The sequence below is a fragment of the Delphinus delphis genome, chromosome 3, assembly GCF_949987515.2.
Source record: "Delphinus delphis chromosome 3, mDelDel1.2, whole genome shotgun sequence".
NCBI classification, from domain to species: domain Eukaryota; kingdom Metazoa; phylum Chordata; class Mammalia; order Artiodactyla; family Delphinidae; genus Delphinus; species Delphinus delphis.
Genome location: NC_082685.1, coordinates 6,938,073 through 6,957,415, shown reverse-complemented (window position 1 = coordinate 6,957,415; position 19,343 = coordinate 6,938,073). Strand labels below are relative to the sequence as shown.

General features: G+C 47.6%; 1 protein-coding gene across 4 annotated transcripts in view; it reads left to right on the top strand.

Annotated features, from left to right (window-relative positions):
- The window catches only part of INSR (insulin receptor), a 126,630-nt gene extending 110,128 nt beyond the window's left edge, over window positions 1-16,502 (top strand). For 2 of the 4 annotated variants that reach the window (XM_060007589.2, XM_060007587.2), the window contains 9 exons: window positions 76-235; window positions 3,715-3,814; window positions 5,232-5,299; window positions 7,842-8,086; window positions 9,109-9,219; window positions 9,308-9,467; window positions 11,934-12,063; window positions 12,392-12,526; window positions 15,208-16,502. In XM_060007589.2, the coding sequence (XP_059863572.1) occupies window positions 76-235; window positions 3,715-3,814; window positions 5,232-5,299; window positions 7,842-8,086; window positions 9,109-9,219; window positions 9,308-9,467; window positions 11,934-12,063; window positions 12,392-12,526; window positions 15,208-15,562 (1,464 nt within the window). In that variant the 3' untranslated portion in view covers window positions 15,563-16,502. Of the gene's footprint in view, window positions 1-75; window positions 236-3,711; window positions 3,815-5,231; window positions 5,300-7,841; window positions 8,087-9,108; window positions 9,220-9,307; window positions 9,468-11,933; window positions 12,064-12,391; window positions 12,527-15,207 lie in introns of all 4 variants that reach the window. The other 2 variants (XM_060007588.2, XM_060007586.2) reach the window with 1 other exon arrangement.
- Window positions 16,503-19,343: the final 2,841 nt, after the last annotated feature.

Below are 19,343 nucleotides of genomic sequence, written 5' to 3'. Positions count from 1 at the left end.
AAAGTCGCTTGCCCGTTGCAGTGTTTGTGCCTAACTCCGTCCGTGTCATTTCTGAGTGGGATCCTTGTTTTCTAGGAGCTGCACCTCTGTGTCTCCCGCAGGCATTTTGCTCTGGAGCGGGGCTGCAGGCTGCGTGGTCTGCCACCCGGGAATTACAGTGTGCGAGTTCGGGCCACCTCCCTGGCGGGCAATGGCTCCTGGACGGAAGCCACCTATTTCTACGTCACAGACTATTGTAAGTCTGCACGGCCACTTCGACTGGTAGGGTCTGTGCTTGGCGCTGAACACAGCAGAACATTTCAAAGGATGGTTGGGGAAGCATGGAGGCTGTGGGTACTGGCTCTGTCTTGACTCCTGGGTCCAACGGCTGCTGCTGTGTGACCAGGGCAAGAGGCATGCCCTCTCTGAGCCTGCACTTCCCCACCTGATCATGGATATAATACTAGGACCACCCCTGGAAGTGAAGGGACGTTTCAGTGACATCACGAATGTCAAGTGGCTGGCACAGGGCATATCTGATAAACACATTAGCTCCAGTTACTTGTGTCTTCATCTTTGTTTTTAGATAGGCCATGCCCTCCAAGGGAGGATGTGGGCGCTCATCTGCTCGGCCTTGGGTGTGCTCTTGGCCTGCAGGCAGGAAGTGCTGCCGTGGGGTGAGCTGGATACACTATGGACAGTAGGGTGAGGACAGGTGGGGAGAGCTGAGCTGGTTAGGGAGTACTTCCTGGAAGTGGTGATATCTTGGCGGAAACTGGAAGAATGTATGAGTTGGGGGGGAAGATGTTCAGCCCGACATGTGGTAGGAACCCAGACACTTGGAAGGAACGGAGATTCTAGACCAGGAGGAGTGGGAACTTGGGTGGTGTCAGTGTTCTGACACCAACCGGACATATAGCACTACAATTCTGATGCTTTCCACTGGGGTTAGCACAGACGCTACAAATTAAAAAGAGCATTGTTCCCACCAAGACTGCCCTCACCTCAATGCCAGATGCAAGTTTTGGGGGTTCTCCAGGCCACCTGCACTTCTGAATGGCTGGCTGCAAATTTGGATGTGATCACAGCCCCATCAGATTTGATCATTTGCTAGAATGGCTCACAGAACTCAGGAAAATGCTATATGACAATGACAGCTTTATTACAAAGGATGTACTTCAGGACCGCCCAAATGAAGAGACACATAGGGTGGAGGCTAGGAGGGTCCTGGACACGGCTCCTGTGTCTTCTCCCCATGGAATCAGGACACATCACATCACCTCCTGGTATACTGATGTGTTCACCAGCCAGGAAGCTCCTCTGAGCTCTGGTGAACTGAGTTTTTATTGGGGTTTCACTACACAGATGTGATTGGTTGAAGCACTGCCCACATGATTGAACTCCACCTCCAGCCCCTCCCCCTGTCTGGAGGCCACCCCACCCCTCTAATCACACACTTGGTTTTCTGGTGACCAGCCCCCATCCCGAACCATCTCATGTCTTAGCATAAACTCAGGTATGTTTCAAGGGGATCATCAAAAACAAAGACACTCCTAAGACTCAGGATTTTTCAAGGATTTGGAGGGACACCATGAATAAAATTCAAAGGAAAATATCAAAGTGGGAAAAACATTTGTAACATCGTCGACAAAGAGTTAATATCTTTCATACAAAGTGAGTACGTATATATGTCTCCTATGAGTTAAAGATATATGTCCTCACACAAAATAAGCAAAGGATATAAATAACCTATTTAAAAAGAAATAGAAAAAATAGAATACGTAAGGAAGAAAAGGTCCAGCCTCACTCAAAACCACACCAAAAGAAAGAAAAGCAAGTCAAAGTGAGATAGAATTGTTAACTTATCAAATTTGCAAGTTTTTTGTTTGTTTCTGTTTTTGAAGTATGTACTTAGTGTTGTCCAAGGGTGCAGACACACGGACATTCTGTTTCATGGTAGACAAGTCCTAAAATGTAGTCCTTTAATAGTATGTATCAAAAAAGCTTACGGGGCTTCCCTGGTGGCGCAGTGGTTGAGAGTCCGCCTGCCGATGCAGGGGACACGGGTTCGTGCCCCGGTCCGGGAAGATCCCACATGCCGCGGAGTGGCTGGGCCCGTGAGCCATGGCCGCTGAGCCTGCGCGTCCGGAGCCTGTGCTCCGCAACGGGAGAGGCCACAACAGTGAGAGGTCCGTGTACAGCAAAAAAAAAAAAAAAAGCTTACGAAGGCTTTTACTATTTCAACCAGCAGTGCTGGCTCTAGACATTCATCCTAAGGAAATGACCAGAGATGTCCAGAAAAGATAAATGTTCAAGGAAATCCAGCACTGCTTACTCACAATAGCAAAACAACTGGAGAATTAAATGTTTGACACATTAGATTACTTTAAAAACTTCTTTCTTAAATAACAGGGAGGCAAGCAAGGCACCTAGGGTGCAAAATTTAAAGAGGCACTCACCCTCAGCGGCTGACTCTGCCCTGGCGTGGCCACGCGCACGAGTTCCTCTCCAATTTTGCGCTCTGGGTGCTTCCCTTCCCACACCCTAGTTCTGGTGGCCACTGGAATCTGAGGACTGTGGGCTCTGGGACACAGAGACGGGGTGGGGCAGGCAGCATGGATCTCAGATTCTACCGTGAGATGTGTTGGGTTCTGAGCAATCGGTAGCCTCCAGCTTCCCCTGCCAAAGGATGGGGAAGAGAGACATTGCCGACCACGGCACGTGACCAGACGGTTTCCATTTTTCATGTCCCATTCAATCAGCAAATATTTAGGGAGGCTTTCTCCATGCCAGGAGCCACCAGAGGTGGAAGGAGGAAGTTTGCTGTCAATTCAGGGAGGTCCAGGAGGATGAGATGTCTCTGGATAGAGACGGCCACCAAAGGCACCATGGAACGGTGGTCAAGAACTTGCTCAGATGGCCCGAGTTCAAATCCCTGCTCCACCGTGGATCAGCTCTTGGACTTGGGCATGACCCCTCACCTCTCTGAGCCTCTGTTTCCCAGTCTGTTAACTGGCATTGATCATAGCACCTCCCACTTCGGCTTCTGGGATGATTAATTAAGATCTCCCAGGCAAAGTACTTCAAACGGTGCCTGGCGTGTTCCTAAGTGTTCAGTAAACTACTATTATTAAAGACCTGAAGGACTAGGTTCCTTCTCTGGCTTCCCAGAACTCACTTTCTTCCTTGGCTTGGAAGAATCTGAATACGTGGCTGCATTTGTAATTATGGACAACTCAGCCTTGTGTGGGAATTAAAAAGAATTAAGGCTACATAGCATGTCTTCCGTCGGTTTCGTTTTTTGGGACGCGACCCCCAGCAAACACAGGGCACTTCTGGTGAATTTTTCATCTGCCAGAGGTGCTGTTGGGATTTAAATAAGCTATTTAATTTACAGGGTCCAGTGCAGAGTGAAAATGCAGGGCTCCTTCTTTAAAACTTATTAAGACTTTCCAGACAGGGACAATAGAGCATTAAACAGAGAGCAGAACCTTCTGAGTGTGCGGACCTGCCTGACGGCTTGGGTTGTGTGCCCGTGAAGGTGGCCTTCGATGGTGAAGGGAGAAAAGCTGGTGATGGGCAGTGGTCTGGGGTCACCGCAGGAGAGGTTCAGGGACTAGAGAAGGGGGACAAGTGTGTGTGGCCCGTTGGACATGTAGATGTGTTTTCCGGTGTGACCTCTGATGTGAACACATTTTGATGTGAAACCTATATTTTCTTATTCTATTTCAGTAGACATGCCATCAAATATTGCAAAAATCATCATCGGGCCCCTCATCTTTGTCTTTCTCTTCAGTGTCGTGATCGGGAGTATTTATCTGTTCCTGAGAAAGAGGTGAGCACAGAGGTGTTCTGGTAAATGCTTAACAACCAGCTCTCTCGGGGAAAAGTATGCCTACATGTAGATAGAGTTATATCTAAATTTCCTGTAGGGACTTCCCTGGTGGCACTAGTGGCTGAGACTCCATGCTCCCAATGCAGGGGGCCCCGGTTCGATCCCTGGTTGGGGAACTAGATCCCACATGCATGCCGCAACTAAGAGTTCACATGCCACAACTAAGGAGCCTGCCTGCCTCAACTAAGACCCGGCGCAACAAAATAAATAACTATTTTTTAAATAAATAAATTTACTGTAAATCTTACTGATCTAAAGGATGCATAGCATGCAACTTACAGATAATTATCATAATACAATATACAGTACTCGCTATCATAAACTCCCTACAGCCAGTTGATCCTCACCAAATGTTTCTGTCAATTTTTTTCTCCCCTGAACCTTTGTATCTATAACCAACGTGTGAGTGCAAGTGAAGAACGGCTGTAGTTCCAAGATGAATCTTGATTGATATTTTGTTTACATTTAAGAGCAAGATAAAAATGAAATAAGGCATATATGTTCATCGACAATAGGAGTGACTTTTGCAGAATCAGATAATAATTTTTAAATACCGAAAGCATATTTCCTCAATTTTTGTGCCATTGGCAATGTCATGGCTACAGAGATGACACACATTTAAGCTTAATCCGCATTACTGACATTTTTGCCATCGCTTTCTCAAGCCTGGATGTGCAACAGAACAATAAATCGGTCTTGGTACGTAGCATTTGCCTATTTACACCCGCTGTGAATATTCCCACCGTGGCCAATTTCAAGCTACAGACATGACGTCACTGAACGCAGAGTTGGGAAGAGATATGCAGTCAATCACAGATATGCAGTATTTCTGCCATATGGTTGCAATCGTATAAATAAATAAGGTAATACAGAAGGGCTGAAGAGTGTCCAGTCCGTCCAAGTAAGAGGTAGCATGATAATTGGTTTTGAATATTCATTACCTTGGCTTTGAATAGAATGTATTTAGCTGTGAGCCCGTGTAATTTAATTTTAAATGGTGATTGTATTTAACAACTGGCTTGCAAATTTCCTGAAAATTCAACAGTTGTTTCTTATGAGCTGGAATGAGATGGTTCCGGAGCAGCAGTGGATGAGCAGTTTTTAGGTGTTATATCGACGACCATAAATTGTAGCTTATGAGCGAGCGGTTCCGTGGTGATGCACTTAAGTGGCCATCTGATGGGCTTCTGCTAAAAAGATAAGGGTCCCCCATCCTCACCCCAAACTGTATCCAGGATTACGTGCGTGCCGCTAATAAGGGTGGCTGTTTGCACTGGGGAGGCTGTAACCTCCCGCTAATCACCCACAGAGTTCTGTGAGGATATCAAGATGGAATGTCTCCATTTTTCTCATCCAGGCAGCCGGATGGGCCACTGGGACCACTGTATGCTTCTTCAAACCCCGAGTACCTCAGTGCCAGCGATGGTGAGTATGATCCCCTCCTTTGTGGGTGACCAGAATCCCGCTGTTCAGTTTCCTTTGCCATCACTGTCAAGCGACAGTCAAGGGTTGATACCCTGGGGGGCTGAGAAGAGTCCTTTCGTTCAGTTGAGTCTGCGGACCTGCCCCTTGCTGCAGAAACCCTGTTACCGGGAGCAGTCGGACACCTGCTGTCTGGCGCCTGTGGGAATGGGCTGATCTAGCTGGTCTGGGACCCATGTGTGGGCTTGGCTAAGAGGCCATGAACTTGGTGCCCCAGCTGTGGGGGTATAGAGCTTGGATCCTGTGCCAGAGAGAGTGCCGAGGGTCAGAGCCAGAAAGTGGTGACCAAACTGGCCATCCAGGCTCGGAGGTGGGAATCAGAAGCCAAGGTGAGAGACTGGGGATCAGGGATGGGGCAGACAAGAAGCAGGGACAACATGGGGAAGATGGGAGGCTGGGTGTGTACCAGGGACACATCTGCTATTGCTGTCAGCTGACATGGGTGTGATGCTGATGCTGATATGGCAGGATCAGTGGCCATATTCCCCTGGATTGTCCCAAAAGGCAGTGAGTGACCCCTGAAGAAAAGGCGTGGCTCTTCCTTCAGATGTGAACGCAGCTGTTGCACTACAAGCTTCTAAAATGCTTCGTGCAGCAAATTCAGAAAGCGACTTTCAAGGCACGAACACCGTTGCCTGACAGGATGCTGCCTTGGGGTACAGGGATGGTGTTTCTAAGGGTACCCGGGATTTGTTTTAAATAAGTCTGGTGAGACGTGCAGACCTGCAAGTGACTATCATGAGGAAGAAGTTTAGACTCACAGAGTCCGGAGAAACAGGAGGCAGGGCCACATGGGGAAGCACCAGGGTCGGCCAAGAGGCAGAGGGAGTGATGGAAAAACGTCGGCAAGAGGCTTTATTGTCTTTTCCATGGGAAAGGAGAGGTCAGGCAGGGTGAGACATAGGATGAGCTAGTTTGAACTGTTTCAGCAGGGTCTGGGGCATAGGGGCTGTCCTTGGTTGTCTGCAAACTGGCCCTGGTGTGATCAGGGCGGGGGGATAGTGGCCCAGAGTGTGAGAGCCTGATCACGGAGGGGGTTGGGGTGTGGGCTGTGGATTGGTTGGTCTGCATATGAAAAGCGGACTCACAGGCACGTCATTTACTGTCGGTAGGAATTGGCCACCCCTGGGGTGGGCAGTCCTGGCAGGTTCAGCAAGACCTCAAAGCATCAGAATAGAGAAGCTAGACAAGGAGTTTATTCCAAGTGGGAATATACACAGAGCCCAGGAGCAGGAGCGGGTGAATGTTAACCCAGAGCCTCTCTGCCTGTTTGCGACTGGCATTGTTAACCGTATCAGAGATGGGGAAGCTGAACCTCAGGACCACCTCTCCACCCTACTGTCCTGTTTCCTTCCGGGCATGAAGCAATGGCTGAGAGCACAGGGGTACTAAGTGAAAGCTAGAAATTGGGGCTCATGGGTCTTTAAGGCCAGGAAGTTCTGGGCCAAGGGATACACACAGGGAAAGGTCCAAGCTCAGAACCCTGAGGGGCCCCCCAGTGAGCATCTGTGAGTTCATTTGGGTGCAGAACGCTTGTCTGATCCAATGTCCTTGTAAGAGCCATTGGTGACCGTATCGTGTTGCTCAGACTGCTGTGATCAGACTGGGTGGCTTAGTGAACAATTTGATTTCTTCACAGTCCTGGAGGCTGGAAGTCTGAGATCAAGGGGTCAGCAGGGTTGGTTTCTCCTGAGGCCTCTCTCCTTGGTGTGTAGACGGCCATCTTCTCCCTGTGTCCTCACATGGTCTTCCCTCCGTGTGTGTCTGTGTCCTGATCTCCTCTTCAAGGACACCAGTCAGACTGGATTAGGGCCACCCTAATGACCTCATTTTACCTTGATCACCTCTGTAAAGACTCCATCTCCAAATACAGTCACATTCTGAGATACCAGGGTTAGGATGTCAACATATAAATTTGCTAAGGACACAATTCAGCCCATAACAGGTGCAGAGGGGGGCAGACAACATCTTGGCTTTTCTTATGAGGACTATGTGTATTTGTCTGCAGATTATTTGCTGCGTAACAAACCACCCCAAACTTAGTGGCTTAAAACAAACACCATTTGGTGGGTTCGCCACCTGGGTTCTTCTGTTCTCACTTATGTGGCTGCATCCCATCTGCAGATCCGCTGGCGCTGGGTGGCCTTGGGTGAGCTCACTCACCTGTCAGACAGGGTCATCCCCCATCCCCTTGGTACTTTGCAGAAATAACAGGCTCAGTTGGGAATTAGCATCCTTTGGTAACAGGGCTCTGAAATCAGACAGAAAGGATGGGGATGCAGGCTCAGCTCAGCATTCACTGGCCAGAACCCTGGACTCCTTCCCCAGTCTCTGCCTGTCCTGTTCCTGGCTCTGTGCCCACTGCCCGGCACAGGGTCTGGACCACAGGAGTCAGTGAACGTTGGGGAGGGGGAGCTCAGGTGGGAGATGGCCAGGGACCCCTGAGGGATCCTCCAAGGGTGCTGTGTAGATAAGTGAGGTGTAGTGTTTCCCTGCTCTGTGTACGTGGCGGATGAGTGGGAGGTGCCTCGAGAGAAGATCACGCTCCTGCGAGAACTGGGGCAGGGCTCCTTCGGCATGGTGTACGAGGGCAACGCCAGGGACATCGTCAAGGGCGAGGCGGAGACCCGAGTGGCGGTGAAGACGGTGAACGAGTCTGCCAGCCTGCGAGAGCGGATCGAATTTCTCAACGAGGCCTCAGTCATGAAGGGCTTCACCTGCCACCACGTGGTGAGTCCCGAGTTGGCTCCAGGAGCAGAAAAAGTCTTCCTGTAATACCCGTCCTTCCTCCTATTGCACAGAGCAGTGAGGATGCTGGGTGTGGACCTCCTGCCCAGCCCCGACTCTGCTGAATGTCCAAATAAAGGTGGCCCTTCCCTTCTCATTTCTCAAATCCCATCCTCTCCCACCTCACTCAGAGCAATACCCTTTTCGCTGTATCATTGCTTTCCAGAATCTTCCATCTCTTCCCTCTTCCTGGCTCCTTTGTAACCTTTAAACACAGTGGTCCACCCCTTCCCTGCTCCCCCAAGTCAGCACAGACTCTCCCTGCCTTTCTGTTCCCACCATGGCCCCTTAATTTCTCCTTGAGCCTGTGTCCTTTCATCCTTGCCCCACACATATTCAAGGAGCACCTGCTCTGTACTGAGCTCCATTCTCCTCTCTGGGATGCAGCAGATGTCTGTCCTCCTGGAGCTCTCAGTCCCGCGGGTGAAGACAGAACCTAAACCCAGTAGATTAATGATGTTGTCCACAAGGAGATGATGCTATGGCAACAGGGAGAGGAGGGCAGAGTTGGGGGACTGGGAATGCAGCAGTGGCAAAGGTACGTTTGAGCAAAGACTTCAGAGTGTAGGGACCGAGCTGTGTGGACAGCTCAGCTGAGGACAGTCAGCTCAGGCGAGGGAACAGAGGGTCAGGCAGTGAGAACAGCTATGCAAAGGCCTGGAAGTGGGCCTTTGTGTTCAGAGATACGAGGGTTTGCCTTGACATGTTGCTGTGTGGGGGCAGGTCTGTCTGCTTCCCCCCTCCCACCAGACTGTGAGTTCTGAATTCTCCCACTCCCCAACCCAACAAGACCTTGACCTTGGTGTTTCAGCCAGGCAGACCAGGGCTTTCCACAGTCCAGTCAGGAGCAGGGTGCTGTGTGTGACGTAGGTACCAGACAGGGAGACCCGGGTGAGTGGACATCTTCCCGCAGACCCTCATCCAAGAACTGCCCCCCTGCCCCCTCCCCCATGCTTGTTCCACAGGTCCGCCTCCTGGGGGTGGTATCCAAAGGCCAGCCGACGCTGGTGGTGATGGAGCTGATGGCTCATGGGGACTTGAAGAGCTACCTCCGTTCCCTGCGGCCTGAGGCCGAGGTGAGCTGCCTCCAGGTACCCGGTGGGGTGCCCGCTCCCGGCCTCCGGCACTGGTGTCGCTGAACACAACCCCATGTTTCGACTTTAGAATAACCCCGGCCGCCCTCCCCCTACCCTGCAAGAGATGATTCAGATGGCTGCGGAGATCGCCGACGGGATGGCGTACCTGAACGCCAAGAAGTTTGTACACCGGGACCTCGCAGCTCGAAACTGCATGGTTGCCCACGACTTTACCGTCAAAATCGGAGGTGCGTCTGGCTTTCTGCTTTGAAATGGATGGGCCAGGCCTTCTGATTTCAGGAGGAGTTGTCTATAGCAAGTGCTTCCGTCTTTTCTAATATTGGGAAGGGGCAGGGTTTGGACGGGGACCTAGTCCTCGTGCTGTAGTTTAATTGCATTTGTTCATTAATTCACTCATTCACTTCTTTAAGTAGCATTTGTGCCGGCCGCTGCAGGAGGTGTTACAGGGGCGAGGTTGAATGCGTCGCCGTGATTCTTCTGCTCTTGTGTAGCTTGAGGTTATTATTTGCACATTGCAATTTGTATCTGCACCACCCAGCGCAGCAGCCACTGGCCACTGCGTTTAATGTAAATTCAGTAAAATAACATAAAATTTAGTAAAATAAAATAAATTCAGTAAACTGATTTCAACTAATTTAAATTCAGTAAAATAAAATATATTCAGTAAAATAAAATAAATTCAGTAAAATAAAATAATTAAAATGTAGTAAACTAATTTAAATGAGTTTAAATTCAGTAAAATAAAATGAAATTAAGTAAAAATAAATAAAATGATTTAAATTCAGTAAACTAATTTAGATTCATTTGAATTCAGTAAAATAAATTAATTTTTTAACATCTTTATTGGAGCATAATTGCTTTATAATGGTGTGTTAGTTTCTGCTGTATAACAAAGTGAATCAGCTATACATATATCCCCATATCTCCTCCCTCTCGAGTCTCCCTCCCACCCTCCCTATCCCACCCCTCTAGGTGGTCACAAAGCACCGAGCGATCTCCCCGTGCTATGCGGCTGCTTCCCACTAGCTATCTATTTTACGTTTGGTAGTGTATATATGTCCATGCCACTCTCTCACTTCATCCCAGCTTACCCTTCCCCCTCCCCATGTCCTCAAGTCCATTCTCTACGTCTGCATCTTTATTCCTTTCCTGCCCCTAGCTTCTTCAGAACGATTTTTTTTTTAGATTCCATACATAGTAAAATAAAATGAAATGAAGTAAAATAAATAAATAAATTCAGTAAAGTAAAATAAAATAACTAAAATTCAGTGAACTAATTTACATTAATTTAAATTCAGTAAAATAAAATAAAATAAATTCAGTAAAATAAAATAAAATATTAAGTCCATCGGTCGAACTGGGAACCTTGAACAATATTAGACAGTGCGGTATAGACCACGTTCATCATCACAGAAAGTTCTACTGGGCAGAGCTGTTCTAGATGAACAGTAAAATAGTTGACATGTAAATAAGATGATGGAGACTGGGAAGAGAGCGCTGAAGGAAGTAAAGAGTTCAGTTTCAGACTTCCCTGGTGGCGCAGCAGTTGAGAGTCCGCCTGCCGATGCAGGGGACACGGGTTCGTGCCCCGGCTCGGGAGGATCCCACATGCCACGGAGCAGCTGGGCCCGTGAGCCATGGCCGCTGAGCCTGTGCATCCGGAGCCTGTGCTCCACAAGGGGAGAGGCCACAACAGTGAGAGGCCGCGCACCGCAAAAAAAAAAAAAAAAAAAAAAAAAAAAAAGAGTTCAGTTCCATGATGGGGAGGAAAGGCCTCTCTCTCCATAAGGAGGCGACGTTTTCACCAAGACTTGCAGGGTTAGAAGCTGACCTGAGAGATGGCGTCTCAGGGGAAGCTACAGCACGTGCAGAGGCTGTGAGGTTGGAAGGATGACTGATGTGGTGTGAATAAGGTGAACGTAGAGGGGAGCAGAGCAGTGTGAGATGTGAGGTTGAGGAGAGAAGCGGGAACCAGGCTGGGAAGGTCCTTGTTGATCATGGTGGGTCATCTCGATGTTATTCTACGTAGCCAGTGTGAAGCAGGAATTGACACGATCCGATTTATGTAGCTTCTCTTGGGCAGTGGGCTGTCAGGGTCAGGATGGAGGGAGGGTCCTGCAGGTGAGAGATGGTGGCGGGCCTGGGGACATCCAGGGCTGTGGAGAGGAACAAACTAGAGAGGGATGTGGAGGTCGAGGGGGCAGGACTCGCCACTGTCTTTTCTGTGGGGTGTGAGGAAAGGGGGTGGCCAAGGGAAGACCCAGCACTGGGTTTCTGACTGGGCAGCTGGGTGGGTGGTGGGGCCAGATCCAGTGGCAAATAGTAGGTTGGTTGCAGAGCATGAAAAGTTCAGTTTGGGATGCCTGAGAGGTGTGGGTTGGAAGGAAGCATTGCTGAGGGTGAGATTCCCAAGCTCCAGGTCAGAACATCACTTCTTTGCTACTTGGTGGTTCTTTTTCTATCCCTTTAAATGGTGGCCCATCCTCTCCCTCCACATCCTCATGAGTACCCTCAGAATCCATTCTCACTGGATTTGGCTGTGACCCAGGTGAGCACACACCTGGGGCAGGTGAGCTCACACCTGGGGCAGGTGCCTTCATCTGAGGGCTCTAGCAGGGGTGGGGCAGGAAAGATGGCAGACAGCTGGCCACAGGCTGAAGGCTAAGAGCATGTGAACTACTGTTTGTTGTCAGACTTTGGAATGACCAGAGACATCTACGAAACGGATTACTACCGGAAAGGGGGAAAGGGTCTGCTCCCCGTGCGGTGGATGGCACCTGAATCGCTGAAGGACGGGGTCTTTACCACTTCTTCGGACATGTGGTGAGTCATGTGTGGGTTGGTGAACAGAACACTGCACTTGGATTCCAGGTTGCTCTGCTAGTATGACCAGTGTGAGAGGGGTCACTTGAAAACTGCCTTCCTCAGGGCTTCTCCGTCTAGAAAAAGAAGGGATGGCATGTCTGGGGACCCTAGCACAGCCACTGTGACATTCCAACGGACACTAATCTTATAGGCATTTCTGAGCTGCAGCATGAATCGTTTAGTGAACTGGCCAACCAGGTTCTAGCAAACCAAGAAGGGGTGTGTGTGCGCGCGTTGCGTGTATTTTAACGGCTTCTTTGTTACTATCCCCGACTGTCATTGGCAGGTCCTTTGGCGTGGTCCTTTGGGAAATTACCAGCTTGGCGGAACAGCCTTACCAAGGCCTATCAAACGAGCAGGTGTTAAAATTTGTCATGGATGGAGGGTTTCTGGATCAACCCGACAACTGTCCTGAGAGAGTGTAAGTGTAGAAACGGGGTACAGTGTGTGAGGTGCTCATTCAAACGTCTATGCCCTTTGCCGGGATACTCACGTTTGTGTATCGTATGTCTACACGTCTTTGTGTTTGCGGATTTTTTCTTTGCATGCACATTTGTGTTTGCGTATTGTGTCTACATACATGCTTGTGTTTGTGTATTGTATCTTTAGATGTATGCTCTATTGCGTTTCATATTTTTGGAAGGCTGTACAGGAAATTGCATGGCAGTTGTTACTTTGGGAAGGAAACTGGGGAGCTGGAGTGGAGGCTTAGGTTTAACTACCTATTCTTTATACACTGAACATTTTTGTCAGGAAAGTAATACAATGGTATATGTCAATTGTATCTCATTAAAAGTGGAAAAAAGAAATCGCTGAGCATAAACACTAAAAAAAAAAAAAATTGTCAGGGGTATGTACGACATATTCCTCTCCCAATATTTGTCTTAAATTTTTGTTGTAGAAACAACTGTACAACACAAACACCAAATGCACATCATTAAACACTTACCAAATGATCCAGTGTCATACTAGCCCAATAAATGTGAGGTAAAATAAAGAAAGTACTATCTTCCTAAACTAGCAACAGAAGGAAGGAAGAAAGGAAGGAAGGGAAGGAGGGAGGGAGGGAGGAAAGAAGGGAGACTTTTAATACTCAATTCTGTCAATGGTATGGTTAGCTAATCTTTCTTATCACCCTGTTGTCATAGCTACTCACAGCAACGTTATTTAAATCTCAAAAAAGAAAATGATCAAAACACCCAGCAATATGAGAATTGCCAAGTACATTGATAAAATAATAGGAAACAGAAATTGACATCTCAGATGATGCTTGTGATATATTTTATAACTCAGTGGATTAGCTTATGTTAAAATAAGTGTAATAAATGTATGTAAATTACATTTCCAGATGTATCCAGATAGAAAAGACAAGAGGTTATATCTGAAGGAGAGTTGTGCGCAAGGTGTATTTTCTCCATATTTTGGGGTGTTTTCTAACTTTCTACAATAAGCATTTACTACATATAAATTCCCTTATCAGTGTTTCTTTTTTTTTAATTTTTTTTATTTTTTTATTTATTTTTTATCAGTGTTTCTTAAGAAAAAACTTTGCCCTCCTGAAAAAAAATCCATGGAGGGAGGCCATTTTGATGCCTCATCCTCAAAAGAATAAGATAGCTGTTTAGAAAACGTAGTTTGAAGAAACATCATATGCAAAAAAAAAAAAATATGAAGCAGAGTTACTTAGAAACTCTGAGTAAAATATTTTTAAACATCTCCTCATGAAGGGCCTTTCCTTGCCAAGCCATTTAGCAGCTAGGTGTAGTTCCAGGACCAGGGAAATTACATGTAGACCCTAGGGTGGGGGCCTGCAAACTTTTTCTCTAAAGGGCCGTAGTGTAAATATATTCAGCTTTGTGGGCTGGGTGGCTCTCTGCCTTGTAGCTGGAAGCAGCCGTGGATGATGCGTAATTGGATGGGTGTGGCTGCGTGCCAATAAAACTTTATTTACAAAAACACTCGGGGCCATATTTGGTGCAGGGCTGAAGTTTGCCAACCCCTGCCCTAGAAGAAGTTACAGTGGGGAAAGGACGAGGTAAAATGGAAATCCCAAGCCCGCTGGGCCTGTCCTAGGTAAAGTCATAGTCTCCACCCGCCCGCCACCCCGCACCCTCCAGAGAGCGGGGGCTGGACCTGCAGGACAACCACTCAGAACGAGCCCCCTAGGGTCAGTCCACCCAGCTGCCCTCATCAGGTGCAGGGATGTACATACAGAGAGAGGAACCGACAGAAAATAGACCCACAGACATAGAAAACAAACTTACAGTTACCAAAGGGGAAAGGGGGAGGAGGGATAAATTAGGAGGTTGGGATTAATAGACACACACTACCATATATAAAATAGATAAACAACAAGGACCTACTGTATAGCACAGGGAACTATACTCAATATTTTGTAATAATCTATAAGGGAAAATAATCTTAAAAAGAATATATATATTCTTTTATATATAAAAGAATATATATATGTGTGTGTGTGTGTATATACATATATATATATATAACGGAATCACTTTGCTGTACACCTGAAACTAACACATCATTGTAAATCAACCATACTTCAATATTTTAAAAAACGATGGGGACTTCCCTGGCGGTCCAGTGGTTAGGACTCCACGCCTCCACTGCAGGCGGCATGGGTTCGATTCCCGGTCGGGGAACAAAGATCCCGCAAGCCGGGTGGCGCGGCCAAAAACATAAAAATAAATAAATTATACAAATTAAAAAGTTAAAAGAAAAAAAAACGGTGAACCATGGTCTTCAGCCTGTAGCAACATCAGGAGAGGCCCTTCTGGATCTGGTTTGGGGTCTTCAGCCTGTAGCAACATCAGGAGAGGCCCTTCTGGATCTGGTTTGGGGTCTTCAGCCTGTAGCAACATCAGGAGAGGCCCTTCTGGATCTGGTTTGGGGAGGAGACAGCCCCCTTGACGCTCTTTATAAAACCACCTTTCAGCGCCCCTAGAATCGCTGTTTCTGCTTGACTGTCGCCTTTCCGGTGTCGGCACTTGTCCCCGTGGGTGTGGGCCACCGGCGAGGGGTGGGGAGGGGGCCGATTGGCGGGGCGGCGCGCGCCTCACCCTCCACGTGCCCTCTGTCCTGCAGCACCGACCTGATGCGCATGTGTTGGCAGTTCAACCCCAAGATGCGGCCGACCTTCCTGGAAATTGTCGACCTGCTCAAGGACGAGCTGCACCCCAGTTTTCCCGAAGTTTCCTTCTTCCACAGCGAGGAGAACAAGGTGCCCGAGAGCGAGGAGCTGGAGATGGAATTTGAGGACATGGAGAGTGTCCCCCTGGACCGGTCCTCACATGTGCAGAGGGAGGAGGCCGGGGGCCGGGATGGAGGGTCCGCACTGGGGCTAAAGAGAAACTATCAGGAACACATCCCCTACACCCACATGAACGGGGGCAAGAAAAACGGACGCATTCTGACTCTGCCCCGGTCTAATCCTTCCTAACGGCCCCTGCTCTGGGGAATGGTTCCTGTCTTCGCTTTCCTCTGGTTTGAAGGCCTTCAGAAAACTCAGGATTTTCACACAACTCAGCCACAGTGTCAAATGGAGCTCAGAGATCATGACTATCCATTTCTGTTCCTCTTCTGACTTCAAACACATTGGTTTGATTGCCAATTTGACTGGTCATCTGAGAACTTAACTGTGAACCTAGATGGGAGAGGGGTTTCCACGGCTGCTGTCCTTTTGGACCACCGAGGTTTCAAGCCCGGGTGTTACTTTTTTTTTTTTTTTCCTAGCAGATTGAAAGAAAGCACCTGTTTTTACAAAGTTTTTTTTTTTTTTTTTCGCTGGTGTCTGAGCTACGGTGTAAAACATAAATCTTGTTTGTGGAACAAAAGTTAGAAAGAAAGAAAAAAACAAAAATCAAAATCCTGTCCTAGTAGAATTCCAGACTTTGCAGAGTGGGCTTCAGGAAAGTTTTTTTCATCCAGAAGGATGTTTTTTTTTTTCCTTCACAGAATCAGTTCCTCAAATTGACCAATAGCTGCTGCTTTTGTATTTTGGATATAGTGTTGCAGTCCTGGGGTGTGGCTCACGTGTGTACTCGTGCGTGTGTGTGTGTGTGTGTGTGTGTGTGTGCAAATCATGCGTGCTGAGTGGCCGCTTTGGGGATCAGCCCAGGAAGGTTCTGCCCTTCTGGAGTGTGTGAGCCCCTGATCTGCTCCCTCCACCTCCCTTCCTTCTAATCTACTGGGACACTGTGCCCTCAAGAGTCTCCTTCAGTCCCGAGTCTAGCCTCAGGAGTCTTCTCTCCCTTAACTTTGGTGAAAAATGTTTCCCGGGAGCCATGGGAGTCGTTTGGAGTGATAATGGATCTTTTCAAGACCAAACAAAGCCAGGACATTAAAAAAAAAAAAAAAAAAAAAAAAAAAAAGAAGAAGAACTGAGATGATGAAGAGTTTGGAGAATATATTTGTAACATATTTAATTTAAAAAAAAAAATCTCCAGCATCAGCCTCATAAGTTATTGACCATTTCCCGGGGGGCGGGTAGGGCATGGGGGTTTGTCTGCCTGTGTGTGGGGAGGGGGACCCAGGCACCAATGGCCTCTCTCCTTGGTCTTCAAGGCATCCATTTTTCTGGGACTAAAGCCACGTTAGCTGCTAACCCTTCTGGACGTCGTGATCAGGCCACGCTGAGCATGTGGGTGATGGTGTATGATGGATAGTTTGGTTTCTGGTAAGCTGAGCCCTGCCTTTGAACACACTTGTGGCCCTTGGATCTTCTGGTTCCCTGTACGTACCTCTGGAGCTTCCTCAGCTGTGTGCGCACCTCGTACGAGGACTGTGCAAACACAGTACAATCACATCCCAAAGTGGGACAGCACAGGTGGACTTTGAGAACACTAGCCATATGAAGACGTGCCTGTTGGTCCCCTCCGCCCTCAGGGCATCCGTCTGTCCTCAGAGCTGACTTCCCAGAAGCTGCTTTGCGCCCAGTGACCTCAGCTGGGCCAGGTGTGGGGCCTGAGCTGAATTCTCAGGTACTTCACGATCTTGCAGTCCCTAAGAGAGTACAGTCCGGAGGAGAGACCGCTAAGGACCTTCACACTACCAAGAACTTGCGAAGGAGCGTGATGCCACAGTTGCTTCCCTTTGGGGAAAGAACTACAGCTGCTCAAATAAAGAACACGGTGAACTCATCACTTTGGTTCATCCAAATCATCACCCATGGGTTATCCCTTGAGTGCATTTTCTCACAAGTTTTTGATTGCTTCCTTCTTCTCTTCTCCTCTTAAGAGTTGTGGGCTTAAGAACAGGATAGAGATGCCATGGTGACCTCCGAACCTTCTCAATTCTTGATGAAGAACACAGGTAGACACACATCCTAGTTGCCTCTGGCTATCTTATTTATATGATTTGAGAAATGACAGCATGTCAAAATATTTCTGGGGAGCCTCAGTGATTGGGTACAAGGAGCACAGAAATTATTTTCGCCAAATTTATTTTGTACATAAAAGAGGGTCTGTACGTAAATTAAAAAGACAAAACACGTAGATCTAGGTATTTTGTTCTTTTCGTAGTAAATTTGTAGTGGCCGTATACTACACTAGCAGCAATTTTCACATTTTTCTAATTCAGAAAGGTTTTCTTATATTAGGGGAAAATTATTTATTTTAATATATAAAAATCACTGTAAAAAATCACTTTCATAAGAAATGGAGTGCATGTAAATTTTTTTTTCAAAGAAAAATAAACAGGTGAATGTGGGGTAATGATTTTTTTTTTTTCCCAGCACAATCTACCTCAGTGTATTGTTAGGATGTGATTCAATAATGGACATCTTTGAGACTTCAGAATTCTTCCTGGATCCGATCTGAATCAGGGAAAATTTGTATCAGCTGATTCTGAATGCCGGGGACCAGTAAGAATTTTGAGGGAGGGAGTTGGGCTGAAGTATGGCTTTCATGTGAGCATAGATTCTTTTTCTGGCTGATAATATGCTCCTCTGAATTTAATCTTCCTTTTTTTTTTTTTTTTTTTTTTTTGATCCTCCATCCATTGATACCGTGGCCCTTGAAATGAACCAAGTTTCAGGCCATCACGATGTATCTGATGTATGGGGGCATCCAGTCCTGAGTTACCCTTCTTTGGTGAGGGAAGTTCCCCTGTTGGGGCAAAGACAGGCTTTGGTACAGAGCCAGCATCCCCATTGTCCCATGGCATCCCCCTGGTGTGAGCACCTAGGTGCCCTGGGCTCTCCATGGTTTATTTCCACTCCTTTCAGATTGAGATGCTTTTTTGGGGGGTTGGGGGTGGAAAAAATCACTGTCATGGGCACCTCACACACAAACACCCAATGCAGAGTCTCTTTTTATTTTCTGAGTGGGAAGGGAGCATGCTGAGAAATCTCAACCCCAAACCCACCAAGATGCTGAACACATCTTTTAGCAACAAAACCTTGGACCCCCTGTATTTTGGTTCAGTTGACCTCAAGCTGATACTGTTTGACCTTGGGGCACTTTGATAACCCGTGTGTAAGTCTGGGCAGGGCCAGCAGCAGTGGTGTCATACTCACCAAACCTCGCTGCCCTTCCCATACCTATAGGCACCACCCCTGCAGAGTCTCCTTTCTTCCACTTTCCCTGCAGAGGTACTGTAGAGTGCTGGGCCCGCCCTTGGTAAACTGGAGTTCCCTAACTTCATTTAGCTGTCTCTGCTGCTGCAGTGAAAGAGGAAGCAGGCTTGGGTCACAGCCTCCTTTTGCATCAGATAATGTTGACTCTGTCACAACAGAACTTTAGTCCTAGAGATGGATGTCCTGGAGGATTGTAGCGATGGGTTACAAAAAAAGCAACAAAGCCAGCTTTGGATGACACTTTTTGTTGTTTGTTTTGAAAGGTGTCTCAGTATTTTAAAACCCCTTTTCATTTATGTGGCAAAACCCACATAGTTGTTTCTCTCTGGACCAGTGATGTCAAACACACGTCTGGAAATGTTTGTATTCTGGGAGCTGTTCTGGGTGATTTTCTGTCCTTTTAAGCTAGTAAGAAGCAAGAAATGCTGCTGGTTCTCTGGATAGACGTTGAGCACAACTGAAAGAAGATGTGGGAATTGGTGCAAAGATCTGCACCAACAACGCCGAGACCATTGGAGACTGCCTGTAACTGATGGACAGATCTTCCACTCTCTCCAACCAGAGTGGATGGTCTGCCATGAAAGGTGCTTGTTGGGTTGGGAGGTGTTTATTTGTAGCCGTCATAACATTGGTCAGTGAGCAGGAA